The sequence below is a fragment of the Anoplopoma fimbria genome, chromosome 18, assembly GCF_027596085.1.
Source record: "Anoplopoma fimbria isolate UVic2021 breed Golden Eagle Sablefish chromosome 18, Afim_UVic_2022, whole genome shotgun sequence".
NCBI classification, from domain to species: domain Eukaryota; kingdom Metazoa; phylum Chordata; class Actinopteri; order Perciformes; family Anoplopomatidae; genus Anoplopoma; species Anoplopoma fimbria.
In genome coordinates this window covers 9,681,386-9,707,260 of record NC_072466.1, presented here as the reverse complement: position 1 = coordinate 9,707,260, position 25,875 = coordinate 9,681,386, and the positions used below count along the sequence as shown (strand labels likewise).

The 25,875-nt window shown below is 38.6% G+C and overlaps 3 protein-coding genes across 3 annotated transcripts in view; 1 reads left to right on the top strand and 2 right to left on the bottom strand.

Annotated features, from left to right (window-relative positions):
• The window catches only part of fig4a (FIG4 phosphoinositide 5-phosphatase a), a 44,853-nt gene extending 34,928 nt beyond the window's left edge, over positions 1–9,925 (bottom strand). The window contains 7 exon segments of the mRNA XM_054618495.1: positions 499–662; positions 1,172–1,222; positions 1,786–1,942; positions 6,291–6,414; positions 7,519–7,617; positions 9,457–9,568; positions 9,728–9,925. Of these exon segments, the coding sequence (XP_054474470.1) occupies positions 499–662; positions 1,172–1,222; positions 1,786–1,942; positions 6,291–6,414; positions 7,519–7,617; positions 9,457–9,519 (658 nt within the window). The 5' untranslated portion in view covers positions 9,520–9,568; positions 9,728–9,925.
• Positions 9,926–10,309: 384 nt separating this feature from the next.
• ak9 (adenylate kinase 9) lies at positions 10,310–22,308 on the top strand. Its single transcript, XM_054618736.1, has 35 exons — positions 10,310–10,328; positions 10,418–10,512; positions 11,408–11,471; positions 11,550–11,602; positions 11,703–11,799; positions 11,927–12,039; positions 12,206–12,382; positions 12,695–12,796; positions 13,378–13,452; positions 13,727–13,828; positions 13,978–14,117; positions 14,220–14,548; positions 14,807–14,925; positions 15,175–15,310; positions 15,411–15,507; positions 15,612–15,697; positions 15,982–16,176; positions 16,365–16,501; positions 16,647–16,850; positions 16,942–17,226; positions 17,320–17,441; positions 17,762–17,981; positions 18,113–18,166; positions 18,247–18,462; positions 18,827–19,045; positions 19,161–19,377; positions 19,518–19,719; positions 19,914–20,060; positions 20,212–20,429; positions 20,559–20,755; positions 20,957–21,126; positions 21,339–21,437; positions 21,612–21,714; positions 21,812–21,926; positions 22,046–22,308. Exons 1-35 carry the CDS (start codon positions 10,313–10,315, stop codon positions 22,252–22,254), a joined length of 5,130 nt encoding a protein of 1,709 aa, XP_054474711.1. The 5' UTR covers positions 10,310–10,312; the 3' UTR covers positions 22,255–22,308.
• A 128-nt stretch (positions 22,309–22,436) lies between these two features.
• On the bottom strand, positions 22,437–25,874 carry LOC129107156 (required for drug-induced death protein 1-like). The gene is made up of 2 exons (XM_054618557.1): positions 25,373–25,874; positions 22,437–23,568 (listed from the first exon to the last, which is right to left on the bottom strand). Exons 1-2 carry the CDS (start codon positions 25,661–25,663, stop codon positions 23,431–23,433), a joined length of 429 nt encoding a protein of 142 aa, XP_054474532.1. The 5' UTR covers positions 25,664–25,874; the 3' UTR covers positions 22,437–23,430.
• Position 25,875: the final 1 nt, after the last annotated feature.

Sequence of the window (25,875 nt, the reverse complement as noted above, 5' to 3'; positions counted from 1 at the left end):
CAGGTCAATTACCGACATATGTATGTATGTTTATGTGTATGTCTCTATGTATGTATGTATGTATCACTATTGCTTAGCAAATGACAAATTGAACCAAGCGCTTGACTTCAGCGGAGTGCGTCTGTTCATGTCGGTAGAAGGAGAGCTTTTAAGCTGTAAGAAGCCAGTTGGAGTCCTAGGGGGTGTTTGGCTAACAGAGCTAACAGCTAACTGAACTAAACACACAGCAGGACTGACAGCTGCTGTTCATAGGAAGCGTTAAACAGTCAATGTGAAGCATTACACAGTGAACTGCAGTTTAGCTGAACAGAGCAGGTGCAGACAGCTGCATAGATTAAAATGAGAGCATGAGATGAGTGAAAAACACATCTGATATGCTTGCGGACTAGACGGGGGACAATTGTGGTTTGTATTCATGCAAATAAATATGACATCATTGGTCGTTGCAGATACACGCGGAGGATGTATGTAAGGGCTATTGATTGAACAACCTCTCACCTTGCGTAGGCAGACCCTCATCTTCAAAGATGTCAAAGCAGTCCTGCTTGCTTTGTTTGTGTACCTCTTCCTCAGTGGCGGAAGTTGGTGACGTCCACAGTTCATAAGGCCTCTGCAGCAAAGTCAGGTTGTACTGCAGCGAATGGCTCAGGTCATAGCTGTAGCTGCAAGGTACAACGGCAAAATCATTTGAAATAAATAGAGCCTGCACTGTCCCATGATGAATTAAGATTTGGCCAAACTACAGAAATAGAGTTTTAAACTTCTGCAACACATTGTACAATTTGTTGTGTTGCGTTGTGACCAAAACCTTAGTTGTTCATCATATTCATTTTATACTAATAAAAATAGCTTCTCAAAAATGTAACAAATTACACAGAATACATAAAAACCTTTGCATGAAATGCCACAGAAATATTCAATAAATTCTTCCGGCTTTGTGCTGACTCTGTGTGACTACAATGGAGACACTTGTCACAATAGGAAACAGATCAAACTCCTGAATCTGAACAGTAATTTGCTCGTTGGCACATGACCTAAATTTCCACCATAATTAGGTAAAACCTGTACCCATGTTTTAGTGGTATGCTGCTAACAATAAAACAAACTACAGATATAACCTCCTTGATGAAAAAAAATTTACGAGAGAATTTTGACTAAGAATTTGCCTTACCTGAAGTAAAAGTTGCTGGATAAGTCCACGTTCTGAAAGATCCGCACATATCTAGGAGAGCAAAAACTCAGTCAGTCAAACGCCCATCTGATATAAGTATCAGAAAAATAGTCATCTATATAGGGAATTTATTAATAAGCCATTAAGCTTATATATTAATAGTCTATCTATCAAAATGTAAGTACATTTGTGATGATTGACAAAATACATTTATTACAGATCTTAGAAGGCAGTAAGGTTACGATCACACTTGCGTGTTTATAAAAAACTAATTGAGCGCACAAACTCATACAATTTTAAAGATATGATATTAAACCTAGACTTTATGTTGCAAATATCAACAGCGTTTTTTTCTCAAAATGGGTTTCAAACAGATTCCTAAAAGTTCTGACATTATGTAGAATTTCTTGTAATTCAGAATTTTGATTTATTGCAATGTTCATCAAAAAAGACTTTACCATTTCATGACTAACTGAGTCCTTTAAGTGTAGGTGTGCTAAATAATGACTGGTGAAAGTGTATAGATGAAAATATGACTGATAAAAAAAGAAAAACACTTGACTGGCCACAAGATCTTAAACTGCACCATTATAGGTGGGGAAACGAGACAGTACCTTGCTTCATCAGGGTGTGTAACCCTGACCGAGTCATTGGGGATGTAGATCATGCTGGTGTCTTCAATTTTGTAAATGGAGTGGCCACCGATGTCAGCCATCTTCCTACGCTTGGTGATCAACACAATGTAGTACCCCTCGAGGAAACGTACAAACCCTGTGTAAAAAAACCAAAAAAAACATACAAATGTATTTATTTTTTAAATAAACTAGTCAAATGTTTCTTTCAAGGAACATTTTTCCCACCTTAACCCTGACATAACCTGATTTATTTAAGTATATATAAGTCAATGCCACTGAAGTTCAGGTCAACATATCTGTTGCATGCATTCAGCTACAGCCTTTACAATACAAACAAGCAAACGACTCCATTTGAGAGGGGAGTTGGGAGTGTTTGTGTCTCATACTTCACTAGCTTACCTATACACTACACGGTCCATCCAGTCTTACATAATTCGAATCTGACCCAGAAAGCAACCGTGACATAATCGATGATTTAATTTCAGCTTTTGATGAGCTATTTTATTTTCAGGGACATTCAAAACATAGTGAAGGGTTGTGGAAGATGTCCTTTGCTTTTTTTAGATGGTCTGATTATTATGCCCCATCCAGACCAGAAATTTATGTAATTGTGCATGCTGACGACACACCTTCATTATATTACTGCTGAGACTAAACTGTTCACAGATGAATTGTGTGTCACAGAGGCAATTTTGCACCTGAATAAGAAGTCCTTGTTCATTCAGACTACTTAGAATAACAGATGTTCCAGTATCATTGTGCTGTAATGATGTTGACGTTGTGTTTCAACATACAAAGAGAATGCTACAAATGCTGGCTCCTACAGTATGATGTAAATCCGTGGATACAAAAACAACCAATTACATAAATAAATAAAGTCGGTCTAAAACATGGCTCAACACTATTCCACTTTATCAATTATTTCAGTCTCTGTGTTTGCAAAATTTGATTAATGGGGCATGGAGTTTGAAAGATCTGTGTGTTTATCAGGGAGGAAAGGTAAAATATCAGATTTGCATCTTATTTATTAGATTTAATAAGCTAGATATCCCCATTTACACATCCAAAGCGCTCACATTATACATCTTTATACAACTCAAGGCAGTGGTATAATCGCAGAGTTTAGGGGTTGAGGGTTAAAAATGTGTGAATTGCCAAGATAGCACTAAATGAATCAAAGAGTACACTGATTTAGCACTGCTCCTCCATATAACATTGTCAGACTCATGGTGGACTTTTTTTAACAAAGGATCTAAATCAATGCAGAAGAACCAGAGTTATTCCTTTTATTCTTTTTCCTTGTCAGAACATGGCACCTATGTTACCAAAAATGCACCTTGAACCATAACAGTTGGGTCAAAGGTCAAAGCTTGGTATGTTATGCTAGTAGTGGCAAATGTAGCCTTGAGCCGCTAGCTTCAAGGAGAGATCAAGAGCTAGCTGGTCTGTTAAAATTGTTTCTTTCTAACTCCACACCAGAGATACATTGATGTAGAGGTTTTCATGTTTATTATAGATTATTTATTTAGCCAATATAGATTGATAAATGGAACCACAGGTAAGAGGAAACGTATGTATTTTTGAATTGGGGATTAACTATCCCTTTAAGATCATTTTTTCATTCTGTCTAAATATTACACTGATACCTGTTTTGAGATTCAATTGTTTGATATTCTTTATTTTTGTACGAGTATCTTACAAGTCGCTCTATGTGGTCATACTTTCATTAAATATGGAATGACACTTCTGTTTTGATGGTGGATTTAATTATTAAGTAATTCTGCTTAATTTTGCCTCACATAATATAATATTTAGTCACCTGTAAGACATCATTATTCTTATTTATATAGTTTTATGCTTTTCTGACTAAATTTACACATCTGCTAAACAACCTAAGAATTAGTCTATTCAAATGTGCAAAGGATTCCTCTTTTACAGGCAACACTAGACCAAGGATGACTTTAATTGGGACTGTGAGTGCCTATTCATTCAAGCATTTACAGTAAGTATGAGCTGGTGTATCCAAATTTGCAAATGTGGGGTATTTTTCACAGCACAATAACAATCAACTAAGCTTGCAAGTTATGTCTTAAATGAGAGCAAACTTAATATTATTTCCCTATTGGTTTTGCTGAATGACAATTCCTATATTAGTTCATTTTGTTGCTTCCTGGCAGTGATGGGGTCAGACTGACAAAACAGGCAAATGAAGGAGAATACAATTCTACTTACAATAATAGTACTCATTATATACAGTTCTAAAAATGTACCAGGCAAAGGGTCTCTCAACTTAGACTGAACCCAACTTGGCCAAAACACTCTTTTATTCCATATGAAGAATCTTATTTATTCAAGAAGACGTCAAAGTCAGAATATGTCTGTGTCAGTGTGACCGACCTATCTGCAGCCTCAGTGATGACGCTGAATTATTAGCTTGGATGTGTTGCTATCATGGCCAGGATGGGCCTTGCTAATATTAGTTAACGATTGCTAGCATCTTTCTCTTCCACAAATGGAAATGGAAACAGCTCCATACACAAACACAAACACCTACTGGATGAACTGGAGAGAAGAATGTACAGTACAACTGTTGCAATTGTGATGTATTTTTTAGCCACACTAGCAGCATGACTTTATGGTTGAGTTAGTTCGTCAGTCCGTCAACGACTTTGGTCCAGACTGAAATATCTCAACAAGTAGTGGATAGATTCCCATTTGAAATTATATTCTTTACATTCATGCTCTGCAGAGGAAGAAACACTGATTTTAAAAACAGCCCCCAATCACCACCATATTTGATATTTATGGTTCTAACATTGAATTAAGATAACATTAGCATGTTAACTTCCGTGGTGTGACTATGTCGGCATGTTAAAGTTAGCAACTACCTGAAAACCAAACTGTGTCTAAGTGCAGCTTCACAGATATTCTAGCATGGCTGTAGACTGGTAATCTTGTAATTTATGTTTTTATGATTTTTTTAACCTTAATTTGGTCCGGCTGGTATTACCGAAACATAATGTTTGTCTGATATGAAAGTTTAGAGCCACTTTGCACATGCTTAATTTTACGAGGGAAATAGGTGAATTAATAGGCAGTAACATCTTTGAAAGAAAGTTGGTTTGTTGAGGTTATCGTTTGGTTTCATTTGATTCTGGCTCATAAGTGGTTTTGAATTAGATTCCTTTTTGGGGATAAATGCAAAAATGTATAAAAAAAAAAAAGAAAGTATGTGTTGCAGAAATGAGTAACTCCAACGTGTCTGCAATTGTTTTCTTACAAATGAACGCTTCTAGGACAAACAAATTAACTACCATCAATAACCCGTCCAGAGGACAGAGAAACAGCCATTACAGGGGAATTATCAAGGTTCAGTGATGACGGGTCCTGAAAAATTATCACCAAGACAAGTAATGGGGACACATTCAAACACTCCTCTGTTGTGTGTATTAGAGTGTGTGTTACATGAAATGTAGGTGATGACTTGAGGACATGATACTCAGAGTTCAGTCACACAAATTACTTCCCACACAGCCACTGGAGTGCAAAACGCAGGCGGAGGACATACAGAGTGTGATGAGCAGTTTCACAAACTTCTCATCTAACACAAACCTTGGCTTATATTTATGGGGCAGACAGAGAGAACAAGTTGACCTGAAAAAAATGACCTGTTTTCCATGTCTCGGGTTACAAAAGGCCAGAAAAAATAGATTGTTTTGTAATTGGGTCTGTAGGCCAATGTCCAAAGCACAGATACAGACGATATGAGCTATTCTTCCTCCAAAAATGAATCAAGAATTATAGTTTTCATTGTGATTCAAAGGTTTGTCTTTTCCAGAAAATAAATCATTATTTATTTGAAGCTTTGATAACATTTCCTACCCTGCGTTTTCACAACTAATAGAAGTGTTAATTTACTAAAATAATGAAAAGGCGTTGTGGGCAGAGATTAGTTATTAACACAATTTAGTTTATATATATTAAAGAATATAGTGTCTATAAAAAGTATTCAGACCATTTTGAATAAGAAGGGATTTCATGTGGCTTTTTGAGAGTGATTAGAAAAATACAAAACATAAACAAAAAATAAAATAACACCAAAGAGTTTTAATAGGCACGGTATATCAATATTATAGTTATAAGCAAATCTCCCAAACAATATTGTAATTTTTTTTTAAAGAAAAGGAAAGTATTAGAAATGTTAAAAAAAAAAAGCTTCTTGTTGCTTATGATTACACCACAGATGGAAATTTAACATTATAAGCTCCACAAAGGTAGATGCGGGGCTATATTGTAATGAATTACAATGAAGTCCCAGGTGTTCCTTTTATTTTATGTTTTTCCATCTCCAGCACTTACTGCAATATGCAAAACCAGGTCAATATGGATAGCTGTAGAACAAATGAGTTACACGTTGCCACCATTGCGCCCCACAATGGTTGTTGCTATGCCAGTGAAGAAGAGAGTCGAGGGGCTCTACTTACCCACAATGCCAAAGGCTGAGACAGCCCTGGAAAGACCAGAGGAACCCTTCTGGCCTATCTTGGTGCGGTTTCCCAGGTCCAGGCGGCCCAGCAACTCCCGGACCTCTTGCTGGCTGTACACATGCTATAGACAAATACACAAACAGATATTCATGAATAAAGCTGTAAGAAGTTGTTCATTTATGTGTATTTATTTCACAGAAGACAAGCGGCTGCACAATGGGGGCAAATGTTAACTAATTGCCTAATTCAGAGCCAGTGAGACTTATATAGAGTTATTTTCTGTGCAATAGTATGTAAATGATTAGAAGGCCTTGTTGATGCAATCGCCTTTTTATAGAAAAGGGTTGAAGATCCTCAATGAGGCATTAAGAGAAGAATTTCAATGCATTAACAGCAGCTATGAAAGAAATGCAAACCCACCAACCACATTTGCATGCAAGTCATCTTCACAGGAGCCTTCTTCATCCAAATCATGGATTTCACAACTTAAAAAATGTTTTGTGATACTGTATAAATTCTCTTAAACTTTACATGTAAAGATTCATAGCAGACAGTCGCTCAGATTGCACAGAAAAGTGGTGCTATGATGTTGGATGTTATAGGTACTGATAAATGCAAAAGCAGATCCTACTGTTCTGAGTGCATGAAAAAGTTAACTTTTTTAATGTACTTACAGTATCGCAATATATTGAATCATAACCCCTGTATCATAATATGTGTTGTATTGCCAGATTCTTGCCAATACACAGCCCTAATTATGTGCGCTAGCTTTTCTTACATGTGAACTAAGAGAAAGTGAAAGATGAGGCTGCGTTTCAAGCTTCAAACCTGTTCACCTTCACTTCTTCATCACATTCTCAAGCAACCACACTTTGTTTATAAAACACTCTATCCTACCAATCAAATGAACCACAAACAGGGTCAGAATAATATCTGCAGGAATGAGAGTGTAGGGTGATGGATATTTAGTCATGGATGCTACATAACAACAAACATCATAATCATAATCACCCACAACGCAAAAAATCAAATCCAAGCTCATAGATCCTGGTAATGAGCAACAGAGAAGAAAAAGGAGGCGCAAGCAGCCTTGCACAGCTAAGCTGTCACCCATAATACACTTGGGACAGGCTGAGTGATTGTACAATTTTATCCGAGCGGGTACTGTATTACATAACCATATACATTAGCACTGCACTAACTCTGGTGGAAACTCTGCACTTACCTTATCATCAATAATGACCAGGTCCTTAGGCTCTGTGCGGTCAATCTTCAGGACTCTGTGTTTGGTCTGTGCCTGATTGGTCCCCACCAAAAAATATCTCTGGAAAGAAACATAAAAGCAACATACATGTATACTATTACTATGATACATTTTTGCAAAGCTGGTGTTTGCCATATAGCCTACATGGTTGCTTCTGGGAATATGTGCACATTGATTACAATAATAATCCTTTAACTTGTGTGATTGCATAAGAACACTGTAGGTAAATGTGTCAAAGGAGAAGACACATTTTCAAATTTCAATAGACATAAACAGTCCATGTGATTATAAGCCAAGTCTACAGTACAGATCATTATTAAAGTATAACTGTCTTCAGGCATTATTTTCCCATAATGTGCATCATTTTTCTCTCCACAAAGAGCCTCGCAAGGAGAAATAAATGTACCAGAAGCCTGTGAAATTACACACAAAAGCAATCCATACATCATAGAATCGTATGTGAGAATCTACACTGTAATTATAGTAGCTACAGTCTAGAGTACGTTTGGGCACAGCACATATTTTATCATAAGGCTACATTCGATTATGTGCATTGTTAAGATGTCTGTCTTTCTTGTATGACTTTTTCTTTCAAATCATTATTTTCTCACAATGGGTTGGGAGATGACTAAAGATTTTCTGTCCTCTAAAGACCATTAAATTGGAACACCATGTATCAGTACAGTCCGCAACCATTAGAGCCATTTGGTCCTGTTTCACACTATCCTATGGAGCCATCGTCAGTTCATCCACCGTTCGGTAAAATGGGCAGGTAGGGGTTTAATAAGAAATTATGATAGCTCAACTGTGACAAATGTTTTCGTTCCTAACCGTCTAAATGTTTGTGACTTTGAATCAGCCATCAATCACACTGTTATAGCACACCCGTATTTAAACACTGGTGTCATTGTAGGTCGTTGAAAATAAGGGGGAAAAATGGATTTGCTAAACAAAGCAACACCCACAATTAGGAAAGAAGCATGCACAAGAACTTGTTGTCATGTGAGCATATTGGCATATTTATACCAAATGTGTACAAACTTAATCAAAACAAAATGTATATTTACAGGTAATGTTGTCTGGTAAATTGATATCATTCTGACTGTCTAGACATTGTAATTGACACCATGGAGTTCATGGTAAATCAAAGTAGACTGGGGAAACCCTGGAGTAGCAAATCATCCCAAACATTATTTTGCTGCCACCTAGTGTTTGCTGACTTCCTACAGAAATCTCTACTTCCTTTTCCACCCTTGTGTTTACATCTGTGAATTTGTTTTAAAGACATTAATCATAGATGAAGGGTGGCTTTCTTACATCAGTGAGATTGCAAATTTCCCCGCTGCGGGACTAATAAAGGATTATCTTATCTTATCTTATTAGGAAATCCATCACTAGATTCCACATTTCAGCAAGAGCAATAACTGTTATCAACAAGTGATGGACTTTGGCTGTGATGAGCTAGTGAATGTCAGCGATTTGAACATTCAAATGTCCTGAATATTGTCTGCCCTAAATAAAAAAATGTTTCCTTACTAGCAAAGCTCTTTCGGCTTAGAAAGCTGGGAAACAGTGCTTGTGCAAGGTAGTGTGTGCCTCTAATGCAATAACAAATGAGGGGGTTAAATGGCTCCAAAGAGAAAAGATGTGGACCTGTATGAATGTAAAACAAGTTTCTGCAAATAAAGTTACCACAGGCATGCTCTGGTAACTTTCCTTTGCTCAATAAAAATCATTTCCCCTCATCCTGTCCTTACAATCAGCACTTTGTCAAGGGCTGTAATTGAGAGAGCTGTCGTTGGCTACTTGCAGGTGTAACCGCTGAACCGACTGATCAGGCGTGTTGCAAGTCATTACGAAAAAGTGACAATAACAACATAAAGATCATTGCGGACGTACGGCTCTGGTTTCATACAGAACCATCTTCTGGATCCCACTGATGGTGGCGGCTGATTGAGGCATCTTTATCCCTGTATCCTCCAAACAGTCACAGCCCAGTAGAGAAGACAAGCTGCAGAGCAAACGAAACACGATATAAAAATCCAATACCTCACATCATAAAATACAAAAGCGACAAGGTATACATACATACGTCAGTTAAACATGACACTGCTAGCCACTGGGTGCATTGTATTTGCGTCCTATGTCCCAGCTAAGCTGCGTTACTTACCATTAATTTAGCTAGCTAGCCGCATTAGCAACAATTCCTCCCCAGCTAAGATGATATGCATTTCCCTTGGTAGCCTAAATTACGTCTTTGAACGTTTTTGATTAATTAACCGTGTGTAGTAATTACGGCTAGCATGTAAGTGAAAAGTAACATGACTTTGTTTTAGTCAGGTGACTGTCATGACCGATCTGATACGGTGGCTCTCAAAGCCAAAAAGCTCGAAGGGCTGAAAAATGCGATTCATAATTGACGCTCGATTTTACCTTTCATTGGCAGAAAACAGCTACAATTGTTTATGGCAGTTTAAACTGAATATACTCCACTCTTAACGCGCTTAACTTACTAACAAGTGTGGAATTGAGAAGTATCTTATCTTATCTTATCTTATCTTATCTTATCTTAGTATGTATCGTCAACGTGGACCCCCCCTCCTCCCCCCCTTAGTTTGTTGGTTGCTACGGTAACCGCATCGGGTGACTGTTAACGTTGAGAAGCGAACGTTAGGTTACGTAAAGGTGACGTTATCTTAGTCCCTCAAACGATGTTAAAAGTTTAAACGGATTAAAAAAAAAAAAGCATATAACAATGCTCCAAAGTGACGGTGAGTAAACTTCTGTTACATTGATCTTGTCTATCACTTTTCTGTCAATGACGTCATTCTCTCTGCACGTTACGTTGATATTCAATTAGGTCAAGTAGACCGTTTGGTGGACAACCTGATAGAAGATGAAGCTGAGAGAGAGGCTCTTGCCAAACCCACCTGCTTCATCATAGTGGGAAGACCGGTATGTATCTTTGTTTACACACACAAACTCGCCTTCAACACACAATCATAAATGGTTTACACACACACAATCATAAATGGTTTACACACACATACATAAATGGTTTACACACACACATGCATAAATGGTTTACACACACACACATAAATGGTTTACACACACACACACATGCATAAATGGTTTATACACACACAATCATAAATGGTTTACACACACATGCATAAATGGTTTACACACACACACCATAAATGGTTTACACACACAATCATAAATGGTTTACACACACACATGCATAAATGGTTTACACACACATACATAAATGGTTTACACACACACAATCATAAATGGTTTACACACACACACACATGCATAAATGGTTTACACACACATGCATAAATGGTTTACACACACATGCATAAATGGTTTACACACACACAATCATAAATGGTTTACACACACACACACACATGCATAAATGGCCTTCCTTACGTAAAGCTCAAGATTTGACTCACACCTGTATATAAGATGTCCCATCATCATTTGGTATTTGCTAGTTGGCAAATATGCATAGAGCATGAAGCTATTACATCAAAAAAATAAACACAATGAGTATCAAACATTTAATAGAGTCCTTACTAAATTTTGTTAACAACTCAAGTGCTAACAACATTTTACAGGCTATAAGAATGTAGGTTTAATGTACAGAGAACATTGCTGGGTGCAGTTTATTGGTTTTGAGGTCTCAGTCTCCACTCCCCGACCACAAACTCTGTTTAGAGTGCTGCCACCAGCCCCTACAATTGAGCAACAGCACATCAAAACACTGGCATCTTTTCTAATACCCTCAATATAATTAAGTGACCCCATATTCTTTTTGTGGTATTCTTTGTGGCAGGGTGTTGGCAAATCCACCTTGGCCAAAAAAATTGCAGAGTCCTGGAAGTGTATCTTAATTGATGGTAAGTACAATCGTTGTATTTCTGTTCATTGTCCCATATTCAATCAGATATTTCTCATCAGCTTTTATAATTTTTCAGATACAGATCTGCTAAACACACACTTAAGAAACAAAACAAAGCAAGGCATAGAGGTGAGTGTCAAAGGTTATGTGATCCTTTTGAACATCATGTGTCTTCCCATATACTGTATATATAAATATGCTGTATGAATTGCTTTTCTTTTTCGTTTAGCTCTTGAATATCTTGTCTGAGGGGAGAAGTGTACCAGAAGACATGGTGCTCCAGCTGATTCTTGCCAGGCTTAACTCACCAGAAGTGGAGCACTATGGTAAATCATGCAGCTCACTCAGTTTCAGCATAGTGGTCATGTATTCAGATTGCACATTTCAGTTCAAAACACTAGTGTGTGAGCTCTGCTACTGCTTGTTCTCGATTAAACATGTGTTGCACTACAGGGTATGTACTGAGCTGCCTACCGTTCTTGTCAGAAGAGGGTCTGACAATTCATGAGCAGCTGGAGCTGATCAAAAACCTCAAACTAACACCTGATTTCATCATCAACATCAAGGTAACCAACTTGTCCTCTTTTTAGAGTTGTGCATTGCATTAAGCAGCAACTGTTTCAAGTAATATATTTCCTTTTTGAATTACCTTGTAAGTATTTACAATTTAAACATTCATATTCTGACAAACTTTGGTACATCTATGAACTTAACACTGCCATCCTCCACCAGTGTGCAGATAAGGACCTGGTCCATCGGCTGTCGGGTCTGAAGCAGCACCCAGAGACAGGGCAGTTTCACAGCGGAGAACAGTGGAAACGTAAGGAAGTGTTTAACAAGAAGAGGAAGAACAAGGATGAGGAGGTGGAGGATGAGGAGGAGGAGGAGGAGGAGGAGGAGGAGGAGAAGGTATGGCTAAAAGGAAAACACCTCTTTCCACGGGGTTTAACCATTCCTGTCTTTGGCGTTAGAGAATAACTTGTTTTGGATTATTCTTAGTAATATTACCTGCATTAACTAATGTCATTATATTTGGCCTTATTTGGACACAGTAAATAAAAAAGTTAGATTTAATTTTTTTACTTTATTCTTTCTAATTTATTTTATTTTTTTCCAATGAATATTTCTTATTCAACCATAACCTTTAATACTTAAAAAAAAAAGGCCTGTCCGTGCTGTCATGATATCCTGTTATATAAATTGGGGTTGTTTTGCTTGCAGGAACTTCAAAAGGATATTATTGGCTGGACACCCGGAAATTTTGCCAAAAATGCTTTCACTAGAATCAACATGTACAAAGATACTATGCTCAGACCACTGGAGGTGAGTTTCCCCAAGGCTCCAACATTTCTGAATGGCTCACACACTGCGAAGTTAAACAAACATATCACTCCCCACACATAATGCAGCTTTTAGTTGGGTTGATCATTTGAAATTAAGTCATCCATCCATTTATTAATCATTATAAATATTGTGAACTTTGTCAATGGATTGTGTGCAATTACATGATAAATATCTGCCCCTCTGATGGGTGATTTTTCTCTCAAGCCAGGGTGCAGTCAAAGATATTGCGTTTGTGTAAAAGTTTTAACCTTTATTTAGAAAGCCACCAGTATTTTTATATTATAAAGGTAGCTAAATATGTTCTATTCTTCTATTAAAGACAGTTTTGCTATCCTCTGTGGTCTCCTGTTTTGTGTGATGTTACCGTAGATATAACTTATAATATAGAGATGGTCTGACAGACTAGTAGACTGATTAAACAACCAGGTTTAATGTTCTGTTGTAAATCAAATCAGATAAAGGTTAAGATGAATTGCCCTTCAAAAACAAAACAACTCTCTGGTTGCTAAATACATGTTTTTTAAACCTAGTAAATTGTAAGTTAATTTGTATTTTTTCAGGACTACATGACAGGCCACAACCCACTCTACCTGTTGGAGCTGGATGGAAACAACCCACCTGAAGAGCTGCATTCGGTAAAGCAATAGGGATAAATGAATCATCTTCAAGGCTGCAGTATTGCAAACATGATAATTAACAATACAACTTTGCATTTCCTATGCTCTTGAATAGATTTTTTCACCAAAGTATGTTTTAAATAGTAGCCATTGTTAGTCCGGCGCTGGCTTGAATTTGATACAGCAATGCTGTCTGTGTGGCATATGTGTGTGTGTTTGAGCGTAAATGTGCATTTTCAACTACCCATGTATTCTATGGGCTGATTTATTTTCTTTATTGTTTTGTCTTTAGTCTGTAATGTCTCGTCTTGGATCCATGGCAATAAAGCGTGTCTCCATTCCAGTCCTCCTCCACCAGACTGATGATGAAGAATTGCCAGAGGACATTGACACGGTCTGCCATTAGTGACCATATTCAGATTTTATTAAAAAATGTATTTCAAATAACCCACATCTATAAACACAAAGGCAATGCTGACGCATTAAATGTACCTTTCGCTGGATTTTTTTACTTGTTTAATACTGAGTCCATCTCTATTCCAGGAAGACCTATTGAGAACAATGTCCTCCTCCAGAACAGTGGCCCCTGGCTTTAGATGGAGAAGGAGCCGCTGGAGCCAGACCTGTCCTGTTGCTCTCAGGGAGGGCAAGGTCATTCCTGGAAAGCCTGAATTATGTGTTGGGTGAGTGATCTTTTGTATTCTGTGGCCAGGTGAGGAATCTATACAGCTTCAAATGAGACTGGGAAAAAATGTCAACCAACTCTCATTTCAACCCCTGTGCAGCTTCCAGGACAAATTGTACGTCCTCTCATCTCAGGAGGCCTACCAGAAGTTTGTCACAAACCCCAGACGGTACTTACTTCCGCCGATGCCCAGTCCCCCTTGCAGAGTTTCCATCATTGGACCTCCACGGGCGGGGAAGAGCACTCTATGTAAGCTTCTAGCTCAGCACTACAATGCTTCGGTGCTTGATATGGAGGTATTGGTGCAGCCGGTTCTGGACAAGGTTGAGCAGGAGAGGCTTGACAAAATCAAAGAGGAGACAACACAGATCGCTATAGAGAAAATCAAGATGAAGATGGAGCAGGAGCAGGATGGCGATCTGAACTCAGGCAAGTTTAGTTTTGTTGATGATCGTGATTTTCATTTTCACCTGTACAGTTGTATTAAATACAGTAACAATGTTATTATTGAGATAACTTCAACAAAAAGTTTCATAGCTTAAGAACTATTCCCCTAACAATGTTTTATTTCACACACCAGCCCTTCAAACTACAATATAGCATTATTTTGAACATTTGACTCATGTGTGGAAGCTGTGCCATCATAAAATACCATATTTGTGTGCAAATGTTTTCTGCTGTTTTCAGTGACAGAGGATCATCCAGAGGTACAAGCCATGGTGCTATCTGCGCTGGAAGAAGCTAAACATATGAGCACATCTCCCTTCAGCCTGTATGCTGACGTGCTGGAGAAGCGTATAAAAGAGGTTTGTCAAAATCTGAAACATGGCAGCTGCATTTACACAAGCTTTTTTGTCCTATTCAATCCATTTTTATAAATGGATTTAATTTATTTGTAAGAAATCTTTTTAACATTTGCCATTCACCATATTCAGTAAACATGATGTCAAAGTTCATTCAAATTAATGAACCAGCTAAAGTTTAATTAAGAAATCGAGTTGAGATAGGAAATATATGTATCATATCTATAAACAGCTTGAATTCTGAAGTTACAGACTAAAGAGGCTGAATCTGATGCTGGCTGGGTGCTTGACAACTATCCCAAGAACTTTTCCCAAATGAATGCCTTACATCAAGCTGGAATCCTGCCAGACGTTCTCTTCTGTCTCAGTGACAGTGATGGCAATCAGGGTACGAGACACACAACAGCATAATTTGACTATGTAGACTTGAGTATATATTAAAGTTCTGTCAGTGTTCATGTATCATTGCACTTAAATGTGTTGAACAGTTTTGAAGAGATTGTATGAGACAAACAAGGACAGCGTGGACAAAGCAGTAAGGAAGAGGTTGCAGGACGAACAATCTGAGAAGGAGACACAGGCCTTGTGAGTGCAGCTGCAATTATACTGTCAAATTTGATCGCTTATTAAATCGGAAATGGATTGTTTATGCAGCCTTTGGTCTTGTGCTTAATTGCTGACCATTTTAGAAACCAGAAGGAGACAGAATCAGAGGTTGAGGCCAAGCCTGCAGAGCTGCAAACTAATCTGGAGACAGTTACCGAAGAGACCGAAGGTACCAGCTGTATGTCTAAAGCAGCCTAAATTCACAAAGGCTCCTTGATCCTGCAGAATTTAACCCGCACTGTTTATAAAGCATGAATTCATTTCCTTTGTAGAAAATCCTGATCAATCCGACACTACCAGCCCTGCAAATCCTGCCAATATCATTGTTTCAAATCCTACATTCCTTTTTTATATTAGTTAACCATACCATGCACCCTAAAAGCAGCATTAAACAAAATAACCGTTTCTCTCTCCATCCTAAACTCTCACCATTTACATTCTGTTTTGCTCAAGATGTGGTACAACCTGATCATTGGGACCTGGCTTATCCAGACGGCCCAGAGATGAATGACTATAAACTGCAACTGCAACAGTTTGTGTCTGAATGGGGCCAAATGCAGTCCGCATTAACTGTCGCCCACTCAGTACTCGAGATTGGCGACAGAAGCCCTGAGGACCTTCTACAAGAGATGGTTCTTCAAATGGAGAGTGAGGGCAACCTTTCTTGAATCAATGACAGTCTTGAATTTTTTGTTACACCAAAAACCGTATGTCTTTTAATTGACCAGAATGGACAATCAGGTTTAATATATAGTATAATATACTTGTGACAGATTTTTGATGTTTTTTCTAATAGTGTAAGAAATTTAATTCAACCTGGTTTGCATGATTTTCAGAACCCTTTCAGCATGTATCTTGGGAACTGTCAGAAAAGGACCTGGACAAGGAGGCAGAGGATATGGAAGCCTTAGCTGAGATGGAGAGAGCCGAGGAAGGTAGCAGTGACAATGATGCAGCTGAGGAGGAGGAAGAAGTCAGTAAATAAGTCATTTTTGACATCATAAACTGGTTTATAATACTACAATTTAAGATACTGAAGATACAGACCTTTTATTTACTGCTTTGTCGTCAATTAATGATATAAACAAACATTTTCTCCTTCCTCTCAATGAAAGCAGGGTGACACAACAGTCAAGAGGTTATTAGGCGATACCCAACATTTCTGCCCTGTTGCCTTAAAAAAACATGATGTCCTGTGGCCGTGTACGGGGGAAATTGCCGCCATGTACCGTGAGAAGACCTTCTACTTCTCAAACCTCGAAGCCAGGGTATCCTTCCTTCAAAACCCTGCTCAATTTGTTGCACAGACTGAGCCTCTCAAGGTACAAGCTGACATAAGTAGAGAAATAAAAATTCAAAGTAAGACAAGCTAAAAAAAATCCCTAACAAGTTTCTTATCTCCTTCCATCCAAGCCTCCTGTCCTGCGGGTCGTTTTGCTTGGCACCCGAGGGTCCGGCAAGACCACTCATGGTGAGTGGCTCGCCCAACAGCTTGGCATCTTCCATATTCAGTTTAGAGAACAACTCCAAATGCTCATTATGGCCAAGACAAAGCAGCGGGTCCCGTATGCTGATGAGATAGAGTCTTCAGAGGAGTCTCCTGATGATTTGGAAGCCCTGATAGAGGAAGCCAGGGGGGACGTCGAGAAGGAGACGGAGGAGCTAGAGGAGACATCCGCCAACATAAATGACACGGAGGTCAGCTTTGGATAAACTCCCCTGTAGCAAGATTTCCAGTATTGTGGTGCCTGTGAGGATAATGATATTTTGAAATATTTTGTGTGTCTACAGCAGGAAGTGGTTCTGACTGATGAGGAAAAGGCAATCAAAGCCTACCTGTCTGATGGAGATCCACTGACTCCACAGATCCTGGATATGGTTATCGCACCATACTGGAAAGAAGAGCCATACATGTAGTTTTACACATACACACAATACACTTTACTTACTGTATTTAATGTAATGCACATTATAATAACTTTCAGGAAGAGGGCTAATAAGCGTCACTCCCCAAATATTGTTCCTTTAATAAATCATTAAATAAATCTCTCATGCATGCTCCCTTTCTGCTTCTTCCCCCTCTTAAAAACACAGGCTCACATACAGACCTTTCATACGTATACACTTCCCTACATATTTTACACCTATTTACCTTAATTCATTATATATGTATTTATGTACATTGCCTACATGTAGAGTGTATTTGTTGACCTTACCATTCTCCATCTTGAAGATCTACAGGTTTTATTTTGGAGGGCTTCCCTCACAATCCAGATGAGGTGCAGTATATGTTGCAGAATCATCTTTTCCCGGACGTTGTGGTAATAATGGCGGTGGATGTCACAGATGTCCAGAACCGTCTGTTGCCGACATACTTGAAAAGCTGGCATGAGCGCCGCAACCACCGCGAAGGACGGAAGAACCTCCTTCATGATCTACGTAAGAAGAACAGGGTAAGCAAGTGTCCACTCAGGAGAATATCTTTAAAAACAACTTTATTGTCTGCATTATTCTAACTGACTGTCCTGGCAGTGACTATAGATTGTGTGTGAGTATCTGCCACAAGTAAATCTCTTTGGTACAGGAGGACAACATTGCCAAGAGAAGGGCTGAACTCACAATGGCAGCAAAAGCAAAGGTAAACAAACTCATTATCACCACCGTTATCCCCTCTCCATCACTGCTTAACCTTCCTTACTCCTATCTTCAACTCCTCAGTCAAGATATCGTGAGGATGAAGAAGACGATGAAGAGGATGAAGCTGAAGGTAACGTAGAGGATGGGATAGAGGACATGCTGGAGGAGGAGTTCCCTTTTGAGGAGGAAAATGAAGACATGGAGAATGAGGAAACTGAGGAGGCGGCGTCTGAGAGGCTGGAGATGGAGATATCAGATCGTTATTTGACGGATGAAAACAGCCTCGTTACTGTGACGGTACAAAAACACCATACTAATGAAGTAGCCAGACATGCACATTTATTACTTTATTTTGCAACAGTCTGGAGAATTGCATAGAATATACATAAGATTGAAATAAGTTTTACAATATTCAAACAAACAAGGTTGTAAGTTAAGGAAATTGTCATCATTAGACGTTACGATTTAATTTTACTTTTGACAACTAACTAACTAATTAATTACTTTTACATTTTGATTGCGAGAACAAATCTTATTGCTTTACAGAGTCACAAGTTGGATCTATGATAAACCTAATGTGACTTTATGAGGTCTGCATAATGCACATTCATGTAATTTCCCTTATACTCCTATATTCTGCTTTGTGCTGTTCTATCATCAGGAGCTCCTGAGTGAACTCAACATATCCAAAGTCTCAATCAGTGCCTCTCGCAAGCCCCGTATTGTACAGAATCAGCTGCTCCAGAAAATCCAGCCCCTGCTGACCAACAGGGAGTCACTCATCCAAAGATGCCAACCCATCTCATACAGCCTGGCACATAAGCTGCTGCTCTCCTCCTATAAGCTCCACAGTGCCTTTGGCTGCTGGGATCCCATAAAGGTATATCATTTAGGAAATGTCACATGTGTCTTTTTATTTCAAATACTTTCATGACTGTCCTGTACATTGTGCATTTTAACAAACTGTTTTCTCCCCATACTCCCCCCTTCTACAGCAATATAAAGAGAGAGATTTGTTCCAGCCTCTGCAGTGGCCTCTCAATACCACATATCCCCTAATCTTCCATCAGTATATCTACTTCTTTGGGTCTAAGGAGAACCGCAGCACATTTATGCTGAACCCCTTAAAGTACCTCAGGCAGCCAAAGCCCACCCTGTCCCTTCCTGTTAAAATGGCAGTTGTTGGACCACCCAAATCTGGAAAAACCACTAGTAAGACAGCAAGACAGCTTCAAAATCATCCACACAGAGTTGTTGTTTATTACACTCAGTCAATCTCTCAATCTCTAATCTCTCTCTTCATCCTTTTTTTCCATGTTCTGTATTTCTCTCACTTTGCTTGAACTCTCCAGTTGCACAGATGTTTGCTCAGAAATATGGCTTGGCCTGTCTGTCCATTGGCAGTGTTATGCGTACAGTGCTTAGCAATCAGGAGCACACTGATCTGGCTGTCCAGGTGAAAAAGCATCTCTCCCAGGGATTCGCTGTGCCTGATGAACTGGCCATTCAGTGTCTGGAGGTGGCGCTCATGAGCTCGGTCTGCAGCATTCGAGGGTAAGTTAGGGACATCCGTTCTGTTTAGTTATTAAAACTCAAGGCTTGAAAAGATCCTAACTTTTACTTTAGAATGACCAATGTGCTTTTCTTTAGTTTCAAGCCAAGACTTTTTCTTACTATGACTCTCAAGAAATCTGCACATGCTACTTGAGGATGTTTGTTTGAGAAGTTAATATTTAATGGCATCCCAGGTACGTGTTGGATGGCTTTCCGAAGACACTTAAGCAAGCAGAGATGATGTTGTCTCGGAGCATCATTCCCATGATAGTTGTTGAGCTGGAGCTGGACACAGTGGAGGTGCTGAGGAGAGGCCTTCTGGACAAGATGAAGCCCAACAAGTTAGTGAGAAAACACACATCAGTAGCAACTATAATCATCTTTATGAATACACATCAGAAATCACAAGTATGAGAGCTGTTTTTAAAATAACAAACCTTCAAAGTTAATGTATGAAAACATGTCGTGTACCCCTCTCTTCTACCACTGCAGGCCTCACCTGACGCATGACAGCTCAGAGATCCTCCACATTCGTAACTCCTGTTACAAGCAGCAGATGGAGCATGTAAGGCAACACTTCCAACACCAATATCAGAACTGGATCCTGCTCGATGGCCTGAATAGCAAATGGTGGATCTGGAACAGCATTATAAAGGAGGTCAGCATCAGCATGAAATATATCTCCAACTACATGGAGAGGACGCGCAGCAGTAAGTACTAGAAGCTTATCCAGAAATGAGCTCAGCATGGCTTTTGACATTACAGTAAAATAACTGCCAAACCCTCTATGCAATGAAAACGTATTTAATCATCCCCCCCTTTGCTTTTTAATTTTGAAGAGCAAGCTGCCTCCATCAACAGACTGTGCATCACACCCAGGGAGCTGCAGTGTCGGCTTGGAGAGTTTGGCCATTACTGCCCCGTGTGTCTGGCTCTACATCACCACCTGGTGGACTGCTCAGATATCACAGCCTTAACTCACGCCGCTGAGTACGCGGGACACTATTACAAGATGTGTGGCGAAGAACATCTAGAGGTCAGTGTGGCGAAGCTGACAGCTTGTCCATTTAAACTGATTTTCCACTATCCAGTGGATGAAAGTATTTGTATATCACACTATGAAATCGTGAAGGAAAACAAAATAGAAATATTTTTTAAGTTACATTTATAAAAGCATTGATAACGCGCAAATAAACGATTTGAACAGTGACATTGTACGTTGCTCTCTCGACCACAGCGGTTCCTGTCCACTCCAGATCATTTCGTACCTCCTGGCTGTGCACACGCTCTCCCAGAACCCCACCTGTTGCCCAGAAAGATAACTGAGATTCAGGTGAAAAACAGGTTCCCCCAGCAGGTTGAGATGAAGGGCTTCTGCCCGGTCACTTATCTGGATGGAAAGCAAAGGTTTGTTATATTGAACATCATATGATGTTCAAATCTGCCTGTGACACACACGTGATTATTCACTTTTACTAACTTCCTGAGAAAACATTTTCTAAGAACCAAAACAAAATAAGTCAGTGCAAAGGGATTCAAGTGTGTACAGAAATATGTACGTACAATAAGTGCTGTGTATGAGATAGTTCTCCGTTCATGTAAGGTTTACTTTTCATAAGGTATGAAGCTCTGGTTCGAGGAAAGATGGAATATGCTGTGGAATACCGAGAAAGGATCTACATTTGTGAGACAAAGCAGCACCAGGACAAGTTTATGAGGTGCGGAACTATGTCTTTGTATTTAAGAAACGTTTTGTAAGTCATGTGTTCTTTTCACACGGTTAGTTGTACATATAAGTTTTACATTACCTGTATTAAAGAAAGGGTGGTTTTATTTGGCCATCACAGATAGTATACTGATAGAAAGTTGGTGTTGAGATATTATCTTTTAAGGATTCCTGAAGCCTACTGGGACCAGAAGCTGCCCACTAAAGTTCCTCCTCTTTGTGAACCTATACCCCTCACCTCCCTTCCAACGTTGGGCTATCTGGAACAGGTCAGACACAAACTCAAACATTTATTTTATATTTGTATTTTGCTTAAGTGTCTTTGACATCTGCCCTGCTTGAGTCAAGTCTGTTTTTTTCTTTTAGGGTGTGGCAGTATCAGTCATCAAGGCCATGACAGCGGTTGGGTGTCTCAAACCAAAGTACCCTTTCCTCAGTATACAAAGATCATCACTCCTCTACGTGGCCTTCTATCTGAAAGGTAGGCAAGGCGCCAAAATGAAATAGCATGTGTGAATTGCTTGAACTTAACAATTATGAAAGCAATTATATTATGTTTCATCAATCTAATTAATTAAATCTCGTGTTTTTTTTTTACAGCTTTCAACAACAAGAGCACGGACTTCAGCCGCAAGAAGTACAAAAAGAAGCTGGCCTTGTTCGAAGAGAACTGTGCGCTCATTCCCTACCTCAGTTCAGCGATGACTGGGATCTACCGGTCTCCCCGGGAACGTCCCATTGACTTTGAGTTCAAACTAAATAGGTTCCTGGCCTTGGGAGACTCGACAGTTGGCAACAGTGTGCTGTAGCTTTGCCTGTGACAACAAAGGCATTTGAAAGCAACCTGCAATAAGAGTTTATTTTATTCCCTCACACAACTCTGTGTTCCTTATATTAGCTTGTGTCCTTTTATATTCAATAACATTCTGGAAATTACAAGTTTGTGTTTTTCCTTTTTTTCGAGATGAAATTTTATTTTATTTTTCCACCATTAACAAATTATTTAATTTTGTTGGACAGTTTATTTACATTTTATCATACATCAACCTACAAATATCATGACAAGAAAAACCTTCAAACTGAACAAACTCATACACGAACAGAAACACTGAAATGTTAGAAACAACCTTCAAAAGTCACACCATAAAATCCCAATCCGAGAATCATCTTAAACTTGTATTCCACACAAATGTATCCAAAGCCTCCAAATCACCATCAGTTGCCTGCTGGCCATCAGTCTGATGCTTAGACGGGTTGAGTATTGCAGAATGCTCTTGAGATCAACGGTCCAGTTGTTCTGATTTCGTACTCCCTGTATCTCTCCACACCCTTTCAGCCTTGATTAACTCGTACTTCACTGACGATCACTTCCCTGTTTCCTGCCTGTAACGTATATTTAACCTGATTCACTTTATCTGCAGCTACAGCAAATGTTCCTGCCATTCCTGTCCTGCTGCAGATGCCACATCCCCACATTATCCCTCTGCACACATGCAAACACCAGCTAGATGCTTGATTAAAAAAAAAAAAAAGATTCTCCAAATGAAAAATGCACATGTTTTTCAGGGGTTAATACATGCATGAGCAATATGAAATTTAGGTTTAATAAGGAGTGCTTAGCCTACATACATATTGGATCTATGCAAAGAGCAACGTTACAGATTCCGTCTCTGATTTTATGATCTTAACTTGTATATTCCTCCAAATCTGGTTAAAAATAAGTGAGCAATACCTTATATTATTATAGCTACAACAATCGATAAGATCACAATTTTACAGTAAGAAAAGCAAATGCATAACAAGTTCACAGTGAGCTAGGCAAAGGTGTAAAAAATCATTCTTCTAATATTTTGATTACAATCTTTTTATTTTTATATAAAAACCTAATTTCAAATACTTAAACATACTCAACATATCAAAGTCTTTGGTCAGTGTCCACGGGTTAACTGGTTGGTAGCTACAGTGCAGTTTGCAGGTGGCTGGGCTCAGGTCGTGTTTCTTCCTGGGTGAAAGTCAGGGACAAACGTAGCCGCCACCGTGATTGGAGTAGAGTAGCCAAGGGCAAAATTGTAAAGACCAAGCATTAGACACTTCCAGGTGCTGCGCAGTGCCTTGCCAACATTCTGAAAGACAAACATACATTCATAACTAAATCATCAACTCTGCAGACTTAAACAATAACGCAGTAATCTATATTTTTAAGATAGCTGCTCTGTCATTCAGAGTAGGATTCAAAGGGTGAATTAAACCACACGGCCATTTCATTATCACTTATATTCCAACATCATTCAGCTACAAAGCTTTTTTTAGTGTTTTTGACAGAATTAGGTTAAACAAATATGGGAATTAAGAGTTGACATGAATTCAGGCAGAATCTGTTTAAAACAAAACTGCACATGTGGGGCTTTAGAACAATAGCACCACAGGAGGAGAGGTGCAGTCTCTATTTAGGCTGTTATATAAACAAGAAGCCCAGTGAACACTATTGTCTGCTGTACTATTTGAACAGGAACTGCCTGACCGGCTGAAGCGGATACAGGAAGTCAGATGTTTTAGAAAACTTGAGCATAAACAGTCATACTTCCTTAGTGAAGTATGTACAAAGGACGCTACTCACCAGTAGAATATATTTAAATTTGAAACTGATTATTGGGTCAAGTACAAAACAAATGACATTATAACAGGGTAAAGATTATAAAACGTATAATGATAGTTTGACATGTCCAAATAAAGTAATTTTAGTTGTGATCACACTTCACAAGTAATTTTCTATAAATCACAAATGAAACAATTTAAACTGTTGAAAGACTGCTGATGATTTGTTGGGTAAAGGTGATCTTTGCTCATTGATTTCAGTTCTGATAAAACTTGCATCTGCAATCATTTGATTACTTTTAGACAACCAATGGTGTAGATTCATCAACTTACTGGTTCCAGAGTTTTTCAATAATCAACACTGGATTAGAATGAATTGAATGAGGCTCATTGATCAATGCCATATATTGAGTTCACATTTCAATTTACCCAAATGAAAACTACAAGAAAAGAAAAAAGTTGGATTAATTAAGAATTTTCATACACAAAATACACTGTATAAATTCATATTCACTGAACATGAACAAAATGTAACTCAGTACTTGTACTTTTTAAAGTTTATCCTTTTCATTATAGTGAGTAAATATGACTTCAGTTGAACTGCTATTCAATCTCTACATCCATATAGGTATGCATACGTTTGGAAGTTGAGTCAAACTGATAATATAAAACAGTATATATATAGTACCTAACAATAAAATACTAATAAGAGTATGTTATTGTTCAACACAAACAAAGATTGCCTGGTCACTGATAAACGTGTTAATCAGTATTAATGTCTTCAATCATGCTGTTTGAGGTCATAGTTTAAAGCCTTTGGTTTATTGATCACACAGGAGAATAGATAATAAAGCAAAGCAAAAACTGTGGTATATTTTGTTATTGTTTCTCCACGCTTTTATCTTCATTTTTATGATCAAGTTTATTTAATTTTATGACCTTCTAATGATCAGTGAGCTTTAAAGCTGTACACAATTCAACTATCATTTTTATGACTAGTTATTACCTCAATAATCACAACCTAAATGTGGAATTATGACAGCATAAAAGCCAAAGTACAAAAAAATAGCCCTCATACTGAGCAAATTAATCATTTTCGAGATAATTTGTAGCATGGCAGTGGCAATAGATTTGTGTTGATCAATTTCTGAGTTTGCTGGTTTTTCAATAATTTATCCATTAAAACAACTTGATTGTGAACCTCAACATTAAATGAAATGTTGGGGTTCATTTTTACTTAACCAAAGTGAAACTATTACAGTACCTTAATACAGTTTCCTGTTCACTGAATGTCAACATTTCAAGAAAATGTAAAGCAAGAAAAACACAAACCTTCTTGACTTTTTTGTACTTTGCTTTCTTCCTTTTCTTCCTCTCTTCTTTTGCCTCCTCATCCACCAGCGGCTCATACCTCTCTGGCAGGAATGCAAAATGAACTTCTCTGTGGCTCCTCTCATTTTGTCTGCTGTTTTCTGCCACTGACTGGCTGTCATTGTGGTCAGAGTGATCCAAACTCTCTTGGTGATCCACATGCCGTTGATATTTTGCTGCTTGCACATTCAGAGTTTCAACTGATGCAGAATTTCTGTCAAACAACCTCGATGGAAGAGATTTTGGCTTCATGTTGTCGGCTTGTTGTAGCTCTCTGGGATGTAATAAAAAAGTACCTCCTTCCTCAGGAGGTCAGGTAGGTTGTCAACAGATATTATGTGCATCAGTGGAAGTGCATTCCAGTGGACCGCCTTTTGTGGAGGATTTGGCACAGAGCCCTTAAAGGTGCAAATCCTTCCTCCTCTCAAGACCGACCTCAATTGGGTTTTCAAGATGAATGTTTT

Coding starts and splice junctions, on each gene's coding strand:
- LOC129107156 (XM_054618557.1), bottom strand. CDS start 25,663: ATGAAGCCAAAATCTCTTCCATCGAGGTTGTTTGACAGAAATTCTGCA. Junction 23,569..25,372: donor AGTACAAAAAAGTCAAGAAG/GTTTGTGTTTTT, acceptor TTTGTCTTTCAG/AATGTTGGCAAGGCACTGCG.
- ak9 (XM_054618736.1), top strand. Junction 19,378..19,517: donor CAAATCTGGAAAAACCACTA/GTAAGACAGCAA, acceptor TGAACTCTCCAG/TTGCACAGATGTTTGCTCAG. Junction 19,720..19,913: donor TCGGTCTGCAGCATTCGAGG/GTAAGTTAGGGA, acceptor ATGGCATCCCAG/GTACGTGTTGGATGGCTTTC.